Genomic DNA, 19,033 nt, shown 5'->3' with positions numbered 1-19,033 from the left:
TTGGGAGACACCTATGTCGTTTCCCATCAAAAAATTACTTGCTGGTTGAATAAAAAAAGTTTTAAGTCAAAATTTGCCGGGGGGTATGAATAATTATGGGCAGAACTGTACATCTCTGACCTGGTCAGCAGATACTGCTGGCTGCACATTTCGCCCCTCCAACAACCTCCTAACTACCCCACGCATCTCGCACTCCCATGCACAACTACAGGACTTCACTAGAGCTGCCCCCATCCTGTAGAACTGTTTCCCGCTGCCCATCAGGTTTGCCCCCCCCTCCTTCAACACATTCAAAAAAATGCTCAAAGCTCGCCTCTTTAAAGAGGCCTACCCCACCTTGACGCTACCCTGAATCTCTACATAGAGAGCCTCTCAATGTACCCACCCCCTCCCTCTAGTGTGTAAGCCTTTGGCAGGCCCTCTCCCCTTGCGTATCATACTTGATTGTACACTCTACTCAGAATACGTGAACTCGTATTATTAGCACTACCACGCCAGTGTATGATCTGGCATTGTATTACTACTTGCATTGAGCTGGGTATCTTATTGCTTATTACTTGTATTAGAGGCCTGTGCAGATGCAATTTTTCATACCCAGCACGACCAGCAACCCACTTTCAAGTGAATTTGATACCTGCTACCCAACCCACAACCCGCTATTATCATTTTCTTTGAAAGTTCACATTTAAAGCAACATCGGGGAGATGTACATTAATGTAATCACAGGAGATGTAGGCACATTAATTTACTAAATCTTCCAGCATGCATTGTGATGGCCAGGGTGACTCTTCCACCACTGCAGCTATGAGTTGCAAAGAATAGACACTACGTCCAGGCTCATATACATTTCAGATTTAAGGGTACACACACACACGTACACGTACACACACACACACGTACACACACACACGTACACACACACACACACACACACACACACACACACACACACACACACACACACACGTACACACACACACACGTACACACACACACACACACACACACACGTGTACACACACACACACGTACACGTACACGTACACACACACACACACGTACACGTACACACACACACACACACACACACACACACACACGTACACACACACACACACACGTACACACACACACACACACACACACGTACACACACACACGTACACACACACACGTACACACACACACGTACACACACACACACGTACACACACACGTGTACACACACACACACACGTGTACACACACACACACACGTGTACACACACACACACACGTGTACACACACACACACACGTGTACACACACACACACGTGTACACACACACACGTACACACACACACACACGTACACACACACACTCTTGATCCTCCATGTAGTATGAGGGCCAGTCAAAATTGTGTGTGTGCATGCACCTAAAGTGCAATTACTTCTGTTAGAACCTTTATTTGTTAATGATGAGCTACTGCTGAATGAAGGTGCTTGGCAGATCTACCTGTGCAAAAACGTGTAGGCTTAAGAAGAAATATTAGGTGCCAAAATTAACTTGTCTTGTAATGACGTGGGTACGAGTGTTCCGATTAGGTGAACTAGGCTTTGAGTCGTGCGGCTGTAACAACCATGAGCAAATTGAGTAGGTAATCTCTCACATTACATGGGAGATGTAAAATTGGGAGATAACTGCTCAATCCAAATTGGATGTGCATATACACCCTAAATTATCTTTTCTTCGTTACAGTAGCTAAACAGCAAAATAAACAGTAATTCATTAAGTAAATTAGGATTGCATAAGAGTACAACAAGGCTTTTAAGCAGGGAGAACAAATATACTGTATATGCACACCTACTCAGGACTTACTAATCAGAATCAGTTAATTGGAGCAGATTTATCACAACCAAAAGAAAATAAAAAGAAATGTACACATCAATTTTTTCACTTTCGCAACAGATCTCCCTCCATTTTGCATGCACTTGTGTTGATAAATCTGCTCCATTGTCTTGTACCTGTCTGATAATAAAATCCTGTATTTAATTATTGTCATATGCAGCAATCACATACCTGTGTGTGCTAGATGACTGTGGGTGCAGCTACGCTGTCTGTCAGCAGATCTGGTCACATGTGGCATGTGCTCCTCGATCTGCCATGTGCTTCTCTGCTTCCTCCCGCCAGCTTTAAAGAACATGCCAGAACTTTCTCTTGCTCTTGTCCTATCAAATATCCACAGTCACTAACAGACAGAGCTTTCCTATCACACCTTTTCCTCTAACAGAGCATGCCCCAGTGATTTCTGGCCATCTATGAAAAACACATCTTCAGTCTCACACTGGAATGTTCCCAGTTATATGCACTAGTATGGGGGAAGGGAAGGTCTCAGCTTGAGAGCAGGAAGGCATCTGTTGGCATTAAAGATGAGAAGCGGTAAAGAAGTCAGCAAGAAAGTATTCTGATGCCAGCATTCATCACAGATTTTGGTAAGGCAAAAAATACAGAATTATCTTATGTTTGTTTTGACTACTCGCGACCTGACCTGACAACTCGTGACCCGCAGCTCGAATCAATTCGGGTACCCGCACCTGACCCGCATTTCGGGTAACCCGCTGGTACTCCACTCGATGCAGGTCTCTAACCTGTATTGTTGTATCTATGTATCTATTGCCTATTACCTGTATTGTGATGTTGGTCACCCCTGTTATCTGGTATATACAGTACAGACCAAAAGTTTGGACACACCTTCTCATTCAAAGAGTTTTTTTTCTTTATTTTCATGACTATGAACATTGTAGATTGACACTGAAGGCATCCAAACTATGAATTAACTATGTATTAACATGTGGAAGTATAGTACATAACCAAAAAGTGTGAAACAACTGAAAATGTCATATTCTAGGTTCTTCAAACTAGCCACCTTTTGCTTTGATTACTGCTTTGCACACTCTTGGCATTTTCTTGATGAGCTTCAAGAGGTAGTCACCTGAAATGTTTTTCACTTCACAGGTGTTCCCTGTCAGGTTTAATAAGTGGGATTTCTTGCCTTATAAATGGGGTTGGGACCATCAGTTGTGTTGTAGAGAAGTCAGGTGGATACACAGCTGATAGTCCTACTGAATAGACTATTAGAGTTTGTATTATGGCAAGAAAAAAGCAGCTAAGTAAAGAAAAACAAGTGGCCATCATTACTTTAAGAAATGAAGGTCAGTCAGTCCATAAAATTGGGAAAGTGTCCCCAAGTGCAGTCTCAAAAAGCATCAAACGCTACAAAGAAACGCGCTCCCGCCGTTGTTTCCGCCGCCCGATTGTTAAATTTATGAATTCATTCGTCTCCCTGCCGGCACTGTGATAAAACTATAATGGCTGAAAACTGAAAAAATATTTGTTTCCATTTTTTATTATTATTCCCATTATAATGCATATAGAATTAAATAATTCTTAGCATAATGTACCACCCAAAGAAAGCCTAATTGGTGGTGGAAAAAACAAGGTATAGATCATTTCGTTGTGATAAGTAGTGATAAAGTTATTGCGGAATGAATGGGAGGAGCGCTGAAATGTGAAAATTCCACTCATCCATAAGGTGAAAAATTACTGCGGGCTGAAATGGTTAAAGTGTACCAGAGATCAGCGGTTACAAAAAAAATTTATACCCACCCGGGGCCTCCTCCAGCACCATGAGCACTGATGCATCCCTCGCCGTCCTCCTTGGTGCCGCGATAAGTCCTGGTAATCCTGCTAAGTTGCGTCAGTTGGCTGACGCGGCTGAGCAGGATTACCAGGACTTATTGCGGCTGAATGGAGGCACTCGGGAGGATGGCGAGGGACGCATCTGTGCCCATGGGGCTGGAGGAAGCCACGGGTGAGTATAAAAGGTTTTTAACCGCTGATCTCTGGTTTACTTTAAGGTTTTCTGGTAAAGAAAATTTGATTCAAGGTCTTGAAGAAAAATTCTGCATGTATACTCACTGGCCATACAATTCTGTGGGCCACATCTCTGCGTTGTAACTGATTGCATTATTCTAACCTGCTACATGAAGGCTTTGAATTCACATTGTTATGCAAATGCTTACTGTGTGAATCCAGCCTATGTTCTTTCTCTCTTTGATGTATTACATTTTGATATTTAGCCAAATGTTAACTGTTTGATCCGCTTTCTTTTTTAGATTGACCCCTAAGATTGGATTCCCATGGAGTGAAATCAGGAATATATCATTTAATGACAAGAAATTTGTTATCAAACCCATTGATAAGAAAGCACCAGTGAGTATTTGCGTTTACTGAGCTCTGAAACATGCACTAAATAATCCACTGGGGGTGTGGGATGTGAGGACTTGGGCGCTAAACTCCTGAGAGGGCGGGTGAGGGAAGGAGGGAGAAAGGGAGGGTTTCTAATTCAGGCTTCCATCTCTTCCCAAGGATGAGAAAAAGAGAGAACACCAAGAGCCCAATATAGTGTAGTATGTACTGGTAATGTATAATTGGAAGAGTAATAATAATTTAATACTCACAAACCAGGGTTACCAGGTAGGCAACCACTGTCAAAGCAGGTGGGGAGATTGTCCTGACCCCATTTAGGATTAAAAAGTCGCTCTCTGTAGTAGTTGTATGTAGAACAGAGGCGCCAGCAGGATAAAAGTCAATAAAATGTTTAAAAATTGCTTGGAGGAAGTGGTGGGCTTGCCTCCCAAAAGCAGACACGAAATCCTGTCTTCATATAAATCAATACATTTATTATACGGTACCCCAAAAACAGTGCAACGCGTTTCGCAGGCCCAGCCCGCTTCATCAGGCAATAAAAGTGGGGACAAAACAGAATTTCGTCAATAGCAGGTGTAGCGCCTCAGCAGGCGCTACACCTGCTAGCAGCTAAGGCGCTACACCTGCGATTGTCGAAATTCTGTTCTGTCCCCACTTTTATTGCATGATGAAGCGGGCTGGGCCTGCGAAAAGCGTTGCACTGTTTTTGGGGTACCATATAATAAATGTATTGATTTATATGAAGACAGGATCTCGTGTCTGCTTTTGGGAGGCAAGCCCACCACTTCCTCCAAGCAATTTTTAAACATTTTATTGACTTTTATCCTGCTGGCGCCTCTGTTCTACATACAAATACTCTGTGTCCACTCCTGGTGGAGGGGAGTGCTACCCCCTTTCCTGTTTCTTTACTACAGAGAGCGACTTCTTAATCCTGAGTGAGGACAGGTCTAATCTCCTTACCTGCCTATTGAGTGGTTGCCTGAATGGTAACCCATGTTTGTGAGTATAAATTCTCTCACTAAACCACTTGCCAATTGTCTTTAACATACTACACCATATTGGGCTCTCGGTTTTTTTCTATTTTATTTGCTCTCTGTAGTAGAAGGAAGTGGACTTGATGTAGATAATAGGATAACAGGCGCTAACAGGATAAAAAACACTAAAAGAGCTTAAAAACCCATCTTGGTAATAGAGGAGGTAGTGGTGGACTTACCCCCTCCAAGCAGAACATAGGACTGTGGATTTTCAGTCAAAACTATTTTATTGGATACTCCAAATAAAGTGCTATTATTTGAAATATCCAATAAAATTGTTTTGACTGAAAATCCACAGTCGTATGTTCTGCTTGGAGGGGGTAAGTCCACCACTACCTCCTCTATTACTAAGATGGGGTTTAAAGCTATTTTTGTGTTTTTTTTTTTTTTATCCTGTTGGCGCCTCTATCCTATTATCTATTTCCATCTCTTTCCCTTCAACTTGTGTCATGTGAGTACCATGCTTTCTGGTAGTCGCGTGACGCGACGTGGATGGGAAGAGACGGAAGCCTTGGTAAGAAACCCTCCCTCTCTCCCACCCCCACCTGTCCACTCAGCAGACCGAAGTGGCAACGGAGTGAAAATGGATCAGATTGACAGGTGATCTGTTTGCCAGTGTGGACCAAGCCATACAGATCCAGTGAAGCAAAGGCCGGATCTACTTTACTGGATCAGTTTGGCTTAAAAATACAGTGTGAACCAGGCCTTAATAACATACAGTATCTGTTTTCTTAGATCACTGTATGACCCATCACATTTTTGCTTGTGCTTAGCCTTAAGGTGCGTACATACCATCAACTTATGATTCCCGTCGACTATCAGCACCTGTTCCCCTCGGGCGACATTGCTGGGCTGGCCAGTACAGACACATGTCAGCTGTGTAGCTGACAATGCATTCTGTTTTGCGGAGGGGAGGGGGTGGTACACTGAGGGATAACGGAGCAGTGTGTGCATGGCGTTATGCAAGGAAACGGCGGGATTAAAGTCGTTAGCTGTTGGGTGAGTTGATCTGCTGGACGGATTGCCCAAGGTTTGGGGGTCGTGAACTGCAGTACACACGCTTGATTAGCATTCATTATCACCACCCACTATTTAGATAATTGTTCACAAACCGGAGTTTTAAATATGTTTATAGTGCTTTTCTTCCTGGCGACTCAAATCGATGTTAACCTGCGTTCTGCAGTAAATTGTGGAAGTAAGTTCCATAGAGTGGGGCTGCATAGGAAAGGGCCCATGCACCAAATGTTTTTAAGTGGATCCTGGGAATAACCAAATTCATTTTCTTGGCAGAGAAGAGGGTGTGTGGTGAGGCATATCGTTCCAATAGATCCGTTATGTACTTAGGGCCAATGGGATTTAGAGCCTTGAATGTCAGCAGGCAGATCGTAACATGAATTCTCTATTTTACTGGCAACAAGTAAAGAGTTTGTAGTACTGGGGAGATGTGTGAGCCATGGGGCGCCTTGGCTTGGAGTCTGGCTGCTGGATTCTGTACTAGTTGTAATGGGTGGTAAGGATACAGAGGCGCACCAGAAGAATAAAAAGATCTTAAATGTTTAAAAGTGCGGCGGTAGTGGATTACTTGCCTCCTCCGGGCAGACACAAGAAAATGCTGATCAACTTTCAGGAAAACAATTTATTTACATATTGCAGTAAAATACAAGTTTCGCGGGAGTGACCCGCTTCCTCAGGCAATAAGATGGAGCATATACAAAAACCGGTCTGGTACTATGCCATGCGCCTCTAGTTGTAAGGGGTGCAGTACTTTACAACTTTTTTTTGCACCAAATCTATCCAGGAAAGACTCTTTTCTTGTACAAGCAATGTTAAAGAGAACCTGAGATGAATGACATGGGGGTATTTATACTTACCTGGGGCTTCCTCCAGCCCCATTAGGTGTGTGGGGTCCCTCGCTATCCTCTCTGGTTGCTTCATTCTCTTAAAATCCTTCTCAGGCACAGGAGCATACTGGGGGTGCGCGAGGTCGTGCCACACGCGCACGACTAGCCAGATTACTGGAGGGATTTACCAGAGGATGGAGAAGGGACACCACGCACCCAATGGGGCTGAAGGAAAGCCCCAGGTAAGTATAAACAACCCCATACTATCCATCTCAGGTACACTTTAAGAAGCTGCTTGTGTCTTTCAACTGTTGAAGGTGATGAGGTGACTGTACTTTAAGCAGGCTTAAAAATGCTGTGAATTTGGCTAGTTCTGTGCATATTGCTGACTAGGGTTGCTGCGATACACCGGTATTTGCACGGTAATCATACCATGCACAATTGCATTTTCTTTGGGGGGGGAGGGGGGACGCACACAAACAGCAGTGGGGTCGGACACGGCGGCAGGTGCACGAACAGAGGCGGGAGGAAACAAATGCTCACTTCACTGTATCCATTGCGCATGTACTTCTTACTACTTCCTGTTCTTGCGTTCCATCTCCCTGTAACAGCAACCAGGGGGTGCTGTTTCATTGATATAGAACACAAGAACAGGAAGAAGTACACGTGCGATGGATCCAGCGACGTGAGTATTTGTTCCCCCCGCCGCTTTTCGTGCATCGGTTGCCGCGTCTGTATTTAGAAAAATCATAACCTTTCTGAAAATAGATTGTTGGTGTTGTCTGTGAACTTTGAGAAGATGCTTGAATTTATTGTAAAACCTGTGTAGGCAAATAAGCGGCATACTTGTTTGTCAAAAACTTTAATTGGATATTGGAGCATTTGAGGGTATTGCAGTTTATGCGCTTTACTAATATTTCTGGCCTAATTTTTCCTTGTATTTCAGGATTTTGTATTTTATGCTCCCCGATTACGTATCAATAAGCGAATTTTGGCGCTGTGTATGGGCAATCATGAGCTGTACATGCGTCGTAGAAAGCCAGACACTATTGAAGTGCAGCAAATGAAAGCTCAAGCAAGGGAAGAGAAGCACCAGAAACAAATGGAGAGGTGAGTGTAACACTTAGAAGTTTCTTTGTTGCGTTAAAGGATTGGTAGATGTTGCATTTGATCTACTGATACACTTGCAGGGTCTTCAAATTCTCATCAAGATAAATCCATGAATGTGTATGAGCTATTCAGTTAAAAATGGTTTCTTGAAAGGGCAGTGTTTCAAAGGGGAGCCACATCAACATCCATTATAAATCCTGCATAAAAATGGTTAGCTTCGTAGCCTTTTTTAGTTTTGTAAATAAAAATTGTAAAAATAAAGCTTTCTTGCCGGTGCTTCGCTTTCCAACTTGGTGAATATTGGCCACTATTACTACGGCTCTTGCTGTAAGAGGTGAATATGTAATTACAGAAATCGCTGTTCTTGGGTTGATTAAATTTACCCCTGTTATTGCCTATGAGCCAATATTGTGTTAAGTGTTTGTCTTGCGCCAAATATGGCCTTTAGTCTGATAGCAAGAAAGCTGTATTTGGATCTTCCACTGCCTCATGCGTGTAATTTAACCACCCTGGCGTTCTATTAAGATCGCCAGGGCGGCTGCATGAGGTTTTTTTTTAAATAAAAAAAAAAAAACTATTTCATGCAGCCAACTGAAAGTTGGCTGCATGAAAGCCCACTAGATGGCGCTCCGGAGGCGTTTTTCTGATTGCCTCCGGCGGCCAAAAGTAACGCAATGAGCAGCCTTCCGTGTTTGGCTTCTCCTGTCGCCATGGCGACGAGCGGAGTGACGTCATGGACGTCAGCCGACGTCCTGACGTCAGCCGCCTCCGATCCAGCCCTTAGCGCTGGCCGGAACTATTTGTTCCGGCTGCGCAGGGCTCAGGCGGCTGGGGGGACCCTCTTTCACCGCCGCTCGCGGCGGATCGCCGCAGAGCGGTGGCGATCGGGCAGCACACGCGGGTGGCAAAGTGCCGGCTGCGTGTGCTGCTCTTTATTTCATCAAAATCGGCCCAGCAGGGCCTGAGCGGCACCCTCTGGCGGTAATGGACGAGCTGAGCTCGTCCATACCGCTAAGGTGGTTAATGCAGTCAGGATCAAAATAAACAGTACTGCAATATTGTATATTGAAAACCTATCACATAAACTACTATTGTAGTATGAACACTCCTATATATATATATATATATATATATATATATATATATATATATATATATATATATATATATATTATATGGCATTCCTTTTTAATGACTTAATTAACTCCAGATATATTGAGTGATGTAAACATTTTCTTGTACCATTGCTTTGATGTAGGCTGTCCGTTCAGTGAACATTTTACAGAGTTGAGTATCGCTTTCCCTTTATTTATACTGTATGTTCTGCAGTCATACTTAACTAGTTGCTGCACAGTGTGCAGTATATCTACACTCTGCAGGACTTTATCTGAAGTACTTAGCTATTTCTCTGCTGTTGTGCGCGCTTGCAATCACATGCACTCTCGTCGCCGCCCTTTAGTATCAAGATCAGTGAATGTGTTCCCATTGACCGATCTAAGTACCCGTGTGAATGATCACAGCATCAATGAGATGCCTGCGGTCATTGACAAAAACTAAAGTAACACATACACTCATTACTTCCTCTGTGTACTGAACATGAATAAACAGGGGGGAGGTGGCGGGGAGAGAGCATCTAGTGGCCAAGTAGTAAGTTACACCCTAGCTCCTTACCTACCCCATTCTCCCAGAGTTGCCAAGATAAAAAATGTGTGTACATACAAAAAATTGAATTTTTTATAAAATACATATTTAGTTTAGGGACTGAACTTTTTTTAATATGCATGTCATGAGGGTATATTACTGTTATTTTTAAAGGTATGGGCTTGTAATTAGCGATGGGCACAAAACAGAAAAAATACTCCTTTATTTCCTAATAAAATATTGTTGACATACATTGTACTAGGGACATTTTTTAAATGTAATAACCGGGGCAAATAAAAGGTTTGAGTTTTATCAACAGTAGAACGTTTTATTTTAAAACTATAATGGCCGAAAACTGAGAAATACATTTTTCCATTTTTTTTCTATTATTCTGGTTAAAATGCATTCAGAGTAAAATAATTCATAGCAAAGAAAGCCTATTTGGTGGCGAAAAAAACAAGATCTAGATCATGTTGTTGTGATAAGTAGTGATTATGTTATTGGTGAATAAAAAGGAGGAAAGCTGAAAGGTGAAAATTGTTGTGGTCCTTAGGGGGGAAAAACATTAGTGGTTAACTAGTTAGTTTATACAACAATAAATTCAAATACCTTAGCAGCTGCAGTGCTGTTTGTTTTTTTTATATTTAGGAACTTGTATACATCAATATGTGTGTCTGAAGTACTTTGGATGCATCTTAAAACCTGTTTCCAAACACAGATGTAATATTGATCTGTTTTGTCATAAACTATAGCACAGTGATATGATACCAGGTACTGGAATTCCAGGAATGGGACCAAAAACCTATATAAAGTATGCCTTAACTGACATGTGACAGAAGGATATAAACATGGGTACAAGTAGTGCTAAGCCTGTAGTATTATTTATTTATTATTTATTTGTTGTATTTATAAAGCGCCAACATATTACGCAGCGCTGGACATTAATTTAGGTTACAGACAATATTTAGGGGTGACAAACAGCAATATGACAATACAGGAATACAAGAAAACCAGATCACACAGCACAGTATGAGTACAAGGTAATGCTTAGTCAGTCACTGAATGGGAGCATGGAGTTAGGCAAGTTAGGTTCACTCAAATGCATAGCATGGGTGCACAGTAATGGAGGTGCATGATCACGTAGGACACAAAAGGAATGAGGACCCTGCCCAAAGGCTTACAATCTAGAGGTAGTATTTAGAAATTGGCTGGCAGCACCACAAAGCATGTGCCTTTTTAAAATGCCCAGTGAGGTTTGGTACAGCTGCTGCTTGGTATTGCACGCACACACCACTTCACTTTCCTTTGATAGTATAAATATTTTGTGGGTGCATATATGCTTCCCAGTGCCTGAATCAGATCTAGTCCGGCATGTCAGGCCCGTTTATTTATTCTTTATTTATTGTATTTATAAAGTGCCAACACATTATGCATCGCTGGACATTAGTGAAGGTTACAGAAAATATTTAGGGGTGACATACGGCAATAAGACAATACAGGTAATGCTTAGTCACTGGGATAGGAGCATGGAGATTAGGCAAGTCGAGTTCACTCAGCTCCATAAGATGGGTGTACAGTAATGGAGGTGCATGAACACGTAGGAGACAGGAGGAGGACTCTGCCAGAAGGCTTACAATGTAGAAGGGAGAGGTAGGTAGGGACACAAAAGGTAGGGGACCACCAGAGTTCAGATGCGAACTTTGATTAAAGTGTTGAAGTCCGATACTTTGATCCCCAGCAAACTAATGCACACTGAAATACCCGTAACATTAAAGTAAGCCCAAGGCTTTTTTTAAAAATAAAGTTTTGATACTGGCCTATGAAGAGGGAAGCCCCTGCATCCTCCAGAGGCTCTCCATATCCTCTGTGAGACCACCACCGCTGCCTAGGACCCACTGAAAGTTTGTGACCACTCTCCTCTTCATGGATTGCAGCACGAAGCTGCACATGGACACATGGCTTTGGCTTACTGTGCAGGTGCATCCGTATTCACAAGGTACAGTACGGCCAAGCTCTTGCATTTTGAGTGCGGCCACGAAAACCTATCCGACAACTTCTTGTCGGGTAAGTTCAGAGGATTTGTGTAACAAAGGTAGGGTCAAGAAGGACATGGGACGCCTCTGGACTATCCATAGGTTTCCTTACACTTGGAATATCTGCCTTTTTTTAACCACCTCAGGTTCTCTTTAAACAATTTACTAGTCTGGCTGATGGAGAATGAAGCCACTTTTGAGGCCTGGGTAATCTTCCAGTAACACATCCCCAGCCAATAACTTTTTGTTTTTTAAAAGCTGTTCTTGCCTTCAAGACCTGTCAACAAATAATTTTTCCCTGTCACTGAAGAACGCAGTCCATGGCAGAATGCACCTGCCCACAATTACAGTAGCAATAAAAAGTATGTGAGCCCTTTGAAATTATATGGATTTCTGCACAAATTTGTCATAAAATGTGATCTGATCTTATCTAAGTCACAATAATAGACAATCACAGTCTGCTTAAATGACAACTGATGTGAGAGGCATGTGGATGCTGCCATATTTATTACCTTTTAAGCAACACCAGTTGCCTGGCTATCCTGCATATCTTCCACCTCTCATACTTTTAGCCATAGCCCCTGAACAAGCATGCAGCAGATCAGGTGTTTCTGACATTGTCAGATCTGGCAAGACTAGCTGCATGCCTGTTTCTGGTGTTATTCAGACACTACTGCAGCTAAATAGATCAGCAGGGCTGCCAGGCAACTTGTATTGTGTAAAAGGAAATAAATATGGCAGCCTCCATATACTTCTCGCTTCAGTTGTCCTTTAACCTCCTGAGCGATAATCCCGAGCTGAGCTCGGGGTTTATCGCGCAGGAGGATTTCTCAGGCTCTGGTGGGCCGATTTGCATAATTTTTTTTTGTTACGCGCAGCTAGCATTTTGCTAGCTGCGTGTAACTTCCGATCCGCCGCCGCTCGCCATGCCGCGCAGACCCCCCCTCCCCGACCCCTTGCGCAGCCTGGCCAATCAGGCCAGGCAGCGCTGAGGGGTGGATCGGGACTCCCTCTGACGTCACGACGTCCAAGACGTCGGTGACGTCATCCCGCCCCGTCGCCATGGCGACCGGGGAAGCCCAGCAGGAAATTCCGTTCTGAACGGGATTTCCTGCTTACTCTGATCGCCGGGCGGGGGGATGCCGCTGCGCTGCGGCTATCATGTAGCGAGCCCTGGGCTCGCTACATGATTTAAAAAACAAAAAATTTTAAAAAATAGTGCTGCGCCACCTCCTGGGCGATATAATTGTATCGCCCAGAGGGTTAAACTAATACCACACAAATAAATGTTTCCATTCCTTCGATGATGGCAATCCGTCCAAGCCGTGACGCAGCAAAGCAGCCCCGAACCACCACCATACTTCAATGTTGGGATGAGGTTTTGATGTTTGTGTGCTGTGCCCTTTCTCTCCACACATAGTGTTACGTGTTTCTTCCAAACAACTCAACTTTTGTTTCATTTGTCCATAGAACATTTTGCCAGCACTGCTGTGGAATATCCAGGTGCTCTTTTGCAAACTTTAAATGTGCAGCAGTGGTCTTTTTGGACAGCAGTGGCTTCCTCTGTGGTATCCTCTCATAAACTCCATTCTTGTTTAGTGTTTTACGTATCGTAGATTCGCCAACATGGATGTTGGCATATGCCAGAGACTTTTGTAAGTCTTTAGCTGACACCCTAGGATTCTTCTTCACTTCAGTGAGCATCCTGTGATGTGCTCTTGCAGTCCTCTTAGGATGGCTACTCCTAGGTAGAGTAGCAGCAGTGCTAAACTTTCTCCATTTATAGACAATTTGTCTTACCACAGACTGATGAACTGCAAGGCTTTTGGAGATACTTTTATAACCCTTTTCAGCTTCATGCAAGTCAACAATTCTTAATCGTAGGTCTTTCTTCTGAGAACTCTTGTGCGAGGCATCATTCACATCAAGGCAATGCTTCTTAGGTAAAGCAAACCCGAAACTGGTGTGTTTTTATAAAGCAGGGCAGCTGTAACCAACACCTCCAATTTCCTCATTAATTGGACTAGAGCTGGTTGACGCCTCACTCCAATTAGCTCTTGGGAGATGTCATTAGTCTAGGACAGTGATGGCTAACCGTGACACTCCAGCTGTGGTGGAACTACAAGTCCCATGAAGCATTGCAATACTCTGACAGCTCTAAGCATAACTTGGGGAGGCAGAGGCCTGATGGGATTTGTAGTTTTCACAGCTGGAGTGGCAAGGTTAGCCATCACTGATCTAGGGGTTCACATGCTTTTCCACCTGCACTGTGACTGTTTACATGGTGCTCAATAAAAACATGGAAACATAATTGTGTGGTATTACTTTATGCAGACTGTGATTGTCTATTGTTGTGACTTACATGAAGATCAGATCACATTTTTATGACCAATTTGTACAGAAATCCATATAAATCCAAAGGGCTCACATACATTTTTTTTTTTTTTGGCTACTGTATATGATTGCCTTAAAACTTATATTAAACCATACAGGCTTTTTTAGTAGTTCACTTTTAACAGTTCGTTTGCCACTTATTGTTTGTGTTTTATTTGTGTTTTCCTAACATAACTACAGCAGTGTATATTTATATTTATTAGATCACGGTTACTTTTTTTTTTTATAGAGCCCTGTTGGAGAATGAGAAAAAAAAGAGAGAAATAGCAGAGAAAGAGAAGGAAAAGATTGAACGGGAAAAAGAGGAATTGATGGAGAGGTTAAGACAGATAGAAGATCAGACCAGAAAAGCCCAAGAAGGTACATTTATTAGGACATTGTCTGCATATCTGTTTTTATAATCTGTGGTTCCCAGCAAATGTCATTACCATTATTGATTTCAGGACTTTTTAGGACTTTTTTTTTTTTAATGCAAGGTAAATATACCCTTTTAATGGCCAGCTGTCTCTCTAAGGGGTACCTCAACTGCATACATTTATTGAATGCGAATGCTGATAATTCATATAGTAAATCATTTGTTATAGTTACTGTTATTTTACTATAACCTAACCCTACTCTCAAATCTGACTGCTTGATTAACCCTCCTGGCGGTTTATAACAATCCGCCAGGGGGCAGCAAAGCCGTTTTTTTTTTTTTTTCATGTAGCGAGCTGTCTCGCTACATGATAGCCGCTGCTCGGCGGCATCCCCCCAGCCCCTCCGATCGCCAGAACGGGATCTCCTGAAGGGCTTCCCCCGTCGCCATGGCGATGGGGCGGGATGACGTCACCGACATCCTCGACGTCGTGACGTCAAAGGGGACTCCGATCCACCCCTCAGCGCTGCCTGGCACTGATTGGCCAAGCAGAGCACGGGGGAGGGGGGGGCGGCTACGGATCGGCGGGTAGCGGCGGCGATCGGATTGCACACGCAGCTAGCAAAGTGCTAGCTGCGTGTAGCAAAAAAAATTTATGCAAATCGGCCCAGCGGGGCCTGAGCGGTGCCTTCCGGCGGCATAGCCCGAGCTCAGCTCGGGCTTACCGCCAGGAAGGTTAATGGCAAATACTTTTAACCACTTCACCACTGAGGGGTTTTACCCCCTGACCACCAGAGCAATTTTCACCTTTCAGCGCTCCTTCCATTCATTCATCTATAACTTTATTATTACTTATCCCAATGAAATGAACTATATCTTGTTTTTTTCGCCACCAATTAGGCTTTCTTTAGGTGGGACATTATGCCAAGAATTATTTTATTCTAAATGTGTTTTAACCACTTGAGGACCACAGTCTTTTCGCCCCTTAAGGACCAGAGCCTTTTTCTCCATTCAGACCACTGCAGCTTTCACGGTTTAATGCTCGGTCATACAACCTACCACCTACATGAATTTTACCTCCTTTTCTTGTCACTAATACAGCTTTCTTTTGATGCTATTTGATTGCTCCTGCGAGTTTTACTTTTTATTATATTCATAAAAAAAGACATGAATTTTGGCAAAAAAATGATTTTTTTTTAACTTTCTGTGCTGACATTTTTCAAATAAAGTAAAATTTCTGTATACATGCAGCGCGAAAAATGTGGACAAACATGTTTTTGATAAAAAAAAACCCATTCAGTGTATATTTATTGGTTTGGGTAAAAGTTATAGCGTTTACAAACTATGGTGCCAAAAGTGAATTTTCCCATTTTCAAGCATCTCTGACTTTTCTGCGCACCTGTCAGGTTTCATGAGGGGCTAAAATTCCAGGATAGTGCAAATACCCCCCAAATGACCCCATTTTGGAAAGAAGACATCCCAAAGTATTCAGTGAGAGGCATGGTGAGTTCATAGAAGATTTTATTTTTTGTCACAAGTTAGCGGAAAATGACACTTTCTGACAAAAAAAAGAAAAAAAAAAGTTTCCATTTCTTCTAACTTGCAACAAAAAAAAATGAAATCTGCCACGGACTCACTATGCTCCTCTCTGAATACCTTGAAGTGTCTACTTTCCAAAATGGGGTCATTTGTGGGGTGTGTTCACTGTCCTGGCATTTTGGGGGGTGCCTAATTGTAAGCACCCCTGTAAAGCCTAAAGATGCTCATTGGACTTTTGGCCCCTTAGCGCAGTTAGGCTGCAAAAAAGTGCCACACATGTGGTATTGCCGTACTCAGGAGAAGTAGTATAATGTGTTTTGGGGTGTATTTTTACACATACCCATGCTGGGTGGGAGAAATATCTCCATAAATGACAATTGTTTTATTTTTTTTACACACAATTGTCTATTTATAGAGATATTTCTGCCACTCAGCATGGGTATGTGGAAAAATACACCCCAAAACACATTATACTACTTCTCCTGAGTACGGCGATACCACATGTGTGGCACTTTTTTGCACCCTAACTGCGCTAAGGGGCCCAAAGTTCAATGAGTACCTTTAGGATTTCACAGGTCATTTTGAGAAATTTCGTTTCAAGACTACTCCTTGCGGTTTAGGGCCCCTAAAATGCCAGGACAGTATAGGAACCCCACAAATTACCCCATTTTAGAAAGAAGACACCCCAAGGTATTCCGTTAGGAGGATGGTGAGTTCATAGAAGATTTTTTTTTTTTGTCACAAGTTAGCGGAAATTGATTTTAATTGTTTTTTTTCACAAAGTGTCATTTTCCGCTAACTTATGACAAAAAATAAAATCTTCTATGAACTCACCATACTCCTAACGGAATACCTTGGGGTGTCTTCTTTCTAAAATGGGGTCATTTGTGGGGTTCCTATACTGCCCTGGCATTTTAGGGGCCCTAAACCGTGAGGAGTAGTCTTGAAACCAAATGTCGCAAAATGACCTGTGAAATCCTAAAGGTACTCATTGGACTTTGGGCCTCTTAGCGCACTTAGGGTGCAAAAAAGTGCCACACATGTGGTACCGCCGTACTCAGGAGAAGTAGTATAATGTGTTTTGGGGTGTATTTTTACACATACCCATGCTGGGTGGGAGAAATATCTCTGTAAATGACAATTGTTTGATTTTTTTTTACACACAATTGTCCTTTTACAGAGAGATTTCTCCCACCCAGCATGGGTATGTGTAAAAATACACCCCAAAACACAATATACTACTTCTTCTGAGTACGGCGATACCACATGTGTGACACTTTTTTGCAACCTAGGTGCGCTAAGGGGCCTAACGTCCTATTCACAGGTCATTTTGAGGCCTTTGGATTCTAGACTACTGCTCACGGTTTAGGGCCCCTTAAATGCCAGGGCAGTATAGGAACCCCACAAGTGACCCCATTTTAGAAAGAAGACACCCCAAGGTATTCTGTTAGGAGTATGGTGAGTTCATAGAAGATTTTTTTTTTGTCACAAGTTAGCGGAAAATGACACTTTGTGAAAAAAAAAAACAATACATATCAATTTCCGCTAACTTGTGACAAAAAATAAAATCTTCTATGAACTCATCATACACCTAACAGAATACCTTGGGGTGTCTTCTTTCTAAAATGGGGTCACTTGTGGGGTTCCTATACTGCCCTGGCATTTTACGGGCCCAAAACTGTGAGTAGTCTGGAAACCAAATTTCTCAAAATGACTGATCAGGGGTATAAGCATCTGCAAATTTTGATGACAGGTGGTCTATGAGGGGGCAAATTTTGTGGAACCGGTCATAAGCAGAGTGGCCTCTTAGATGACGGGATGTTTTGGGCCTGATCTGATGGATAGGAGTGCTAGGGGGTGACAGGAGGTGATTGATGGGTGTCTCAGGGGGCGGTTAGAGGGGAAAATAGATGCAATCAATGCACTGGGGAGGTGATCGGAAGGGGGTCTGAGGGGGACCTGAGGGTTTGGCCGAGTGATCAGGAGCCCACACGGGGCAAATTAGGGCCTGATCTGATGGGTAGGTGTGCTAGGGGGTGACAGGAGGTGATTGATGGGTGTCTCAAGGTGTGATTAGAGGGGGGAAATAGATGCAAGCAATGCACTAGCGAGGTGATCAGGGCTGGGGTCTGAGGACGTTCTGAGGTGTGGGCGGGTGATTGGGTGCCCGCAAGGGGCAGATTAGGGTCTAATCTGATGGGTAACCGTGACAGGTGGTGATAGGGGGTAATTGATAGGTGATTGATGGGTAATTAGTGGGTGTTTAGAGGAGAGAATAGATGTAAACAATGGATTTGGGAGGTGATCTGATGTCGGATCTGCGGGCGATCTATTGGTGTGGGTGGGTGATCAGATTGCCCGCAAGGGGCAGGTTAGGGGCTGATTGATGGGTGGCAGTGACAGGGGGTGAGTGATGGGTGGCAGTGACAGGGGGTGATTGATAGGTGATTGACAGGTGATCAGTGGGTTATTGCAGGGAATAACAGATGTAAATATTGCACTGGCGAATTGATAAAGGGGGGTCAGAGGGCAATCTGAGCGTGTGGGCGGGTGATTGGGTGCCCGCAAGGGGTAGATTAGGGTCTAATCTGATGGGTAACAGTGACAGGTGGTGATTGATAGGTGATTGATGGGTAATTAGTGGGTGTTTAGAGGAGAGAATAGATGTAAACAATGGATTTGGGAGGTGATCTGATGTCGGATCTGCGGGCGATCTATTGGTGTGGGTGGGTGATCAGATTGCCCGCAAGGGGCAGGTTAGGGGCTGATTGATGGGTGGCAGTGACAGGGGGTGATTGATGGGTGGCAGTGACAGGGGGTGATTGATAGGTGATTG

At 43.3% G+C, this 19,033-nt stretch overlaps 1 protein-coding gene across 2 annotated transcripts in view; it reads left to right on the top strand.

Moving 5' to 3' along the window:
- MSN (moesin) overlaps positions 1-19,033 on the top strand; it is a 211,265-nt gene that overhangs the window by 174,691 nt on the left and 17,541 nt on the right. For both annotated transcript variants that reach the window (XM_068247677.1, XM_068247678.1), the window contains exons 7-9: positions 4,157-4,253; positions 8,072-8,235; positions 14,533-14,663. In XM_068247677.1, the coding sequence (XP_068103778.1) occupies positions 4,157-4,253; positions 8,072-8,235; positions 14,533-14,663 (392 nt within the window). The remainder of the gene's footprint in view (positions 1-4,156; positions 4,254-8,071; positions 8,236-14,532; positions 14,664-19,033) is intronic.

This window comes from Hyperolius riggenbachi, chromosome 8, assembly GCF_040937935.1.
Source record: "Hyperolius riggenbachi isolate aHypRig1 chromosome 8, aHypRig1.pri, whole genome shotgun sequence".
NCBI classification, from domain to species: Eukaryota; Metazoa; Chordata; class Amphibia; order Anura; family Hyperoliidae; genus Hyperolius; species Hyperolius riggenbachi.
The sequence above is the reverse complement of the archived record's forward strand: the minus strand, read 5'-3'. Positions and strand labels throughout refer to the sequence as shown.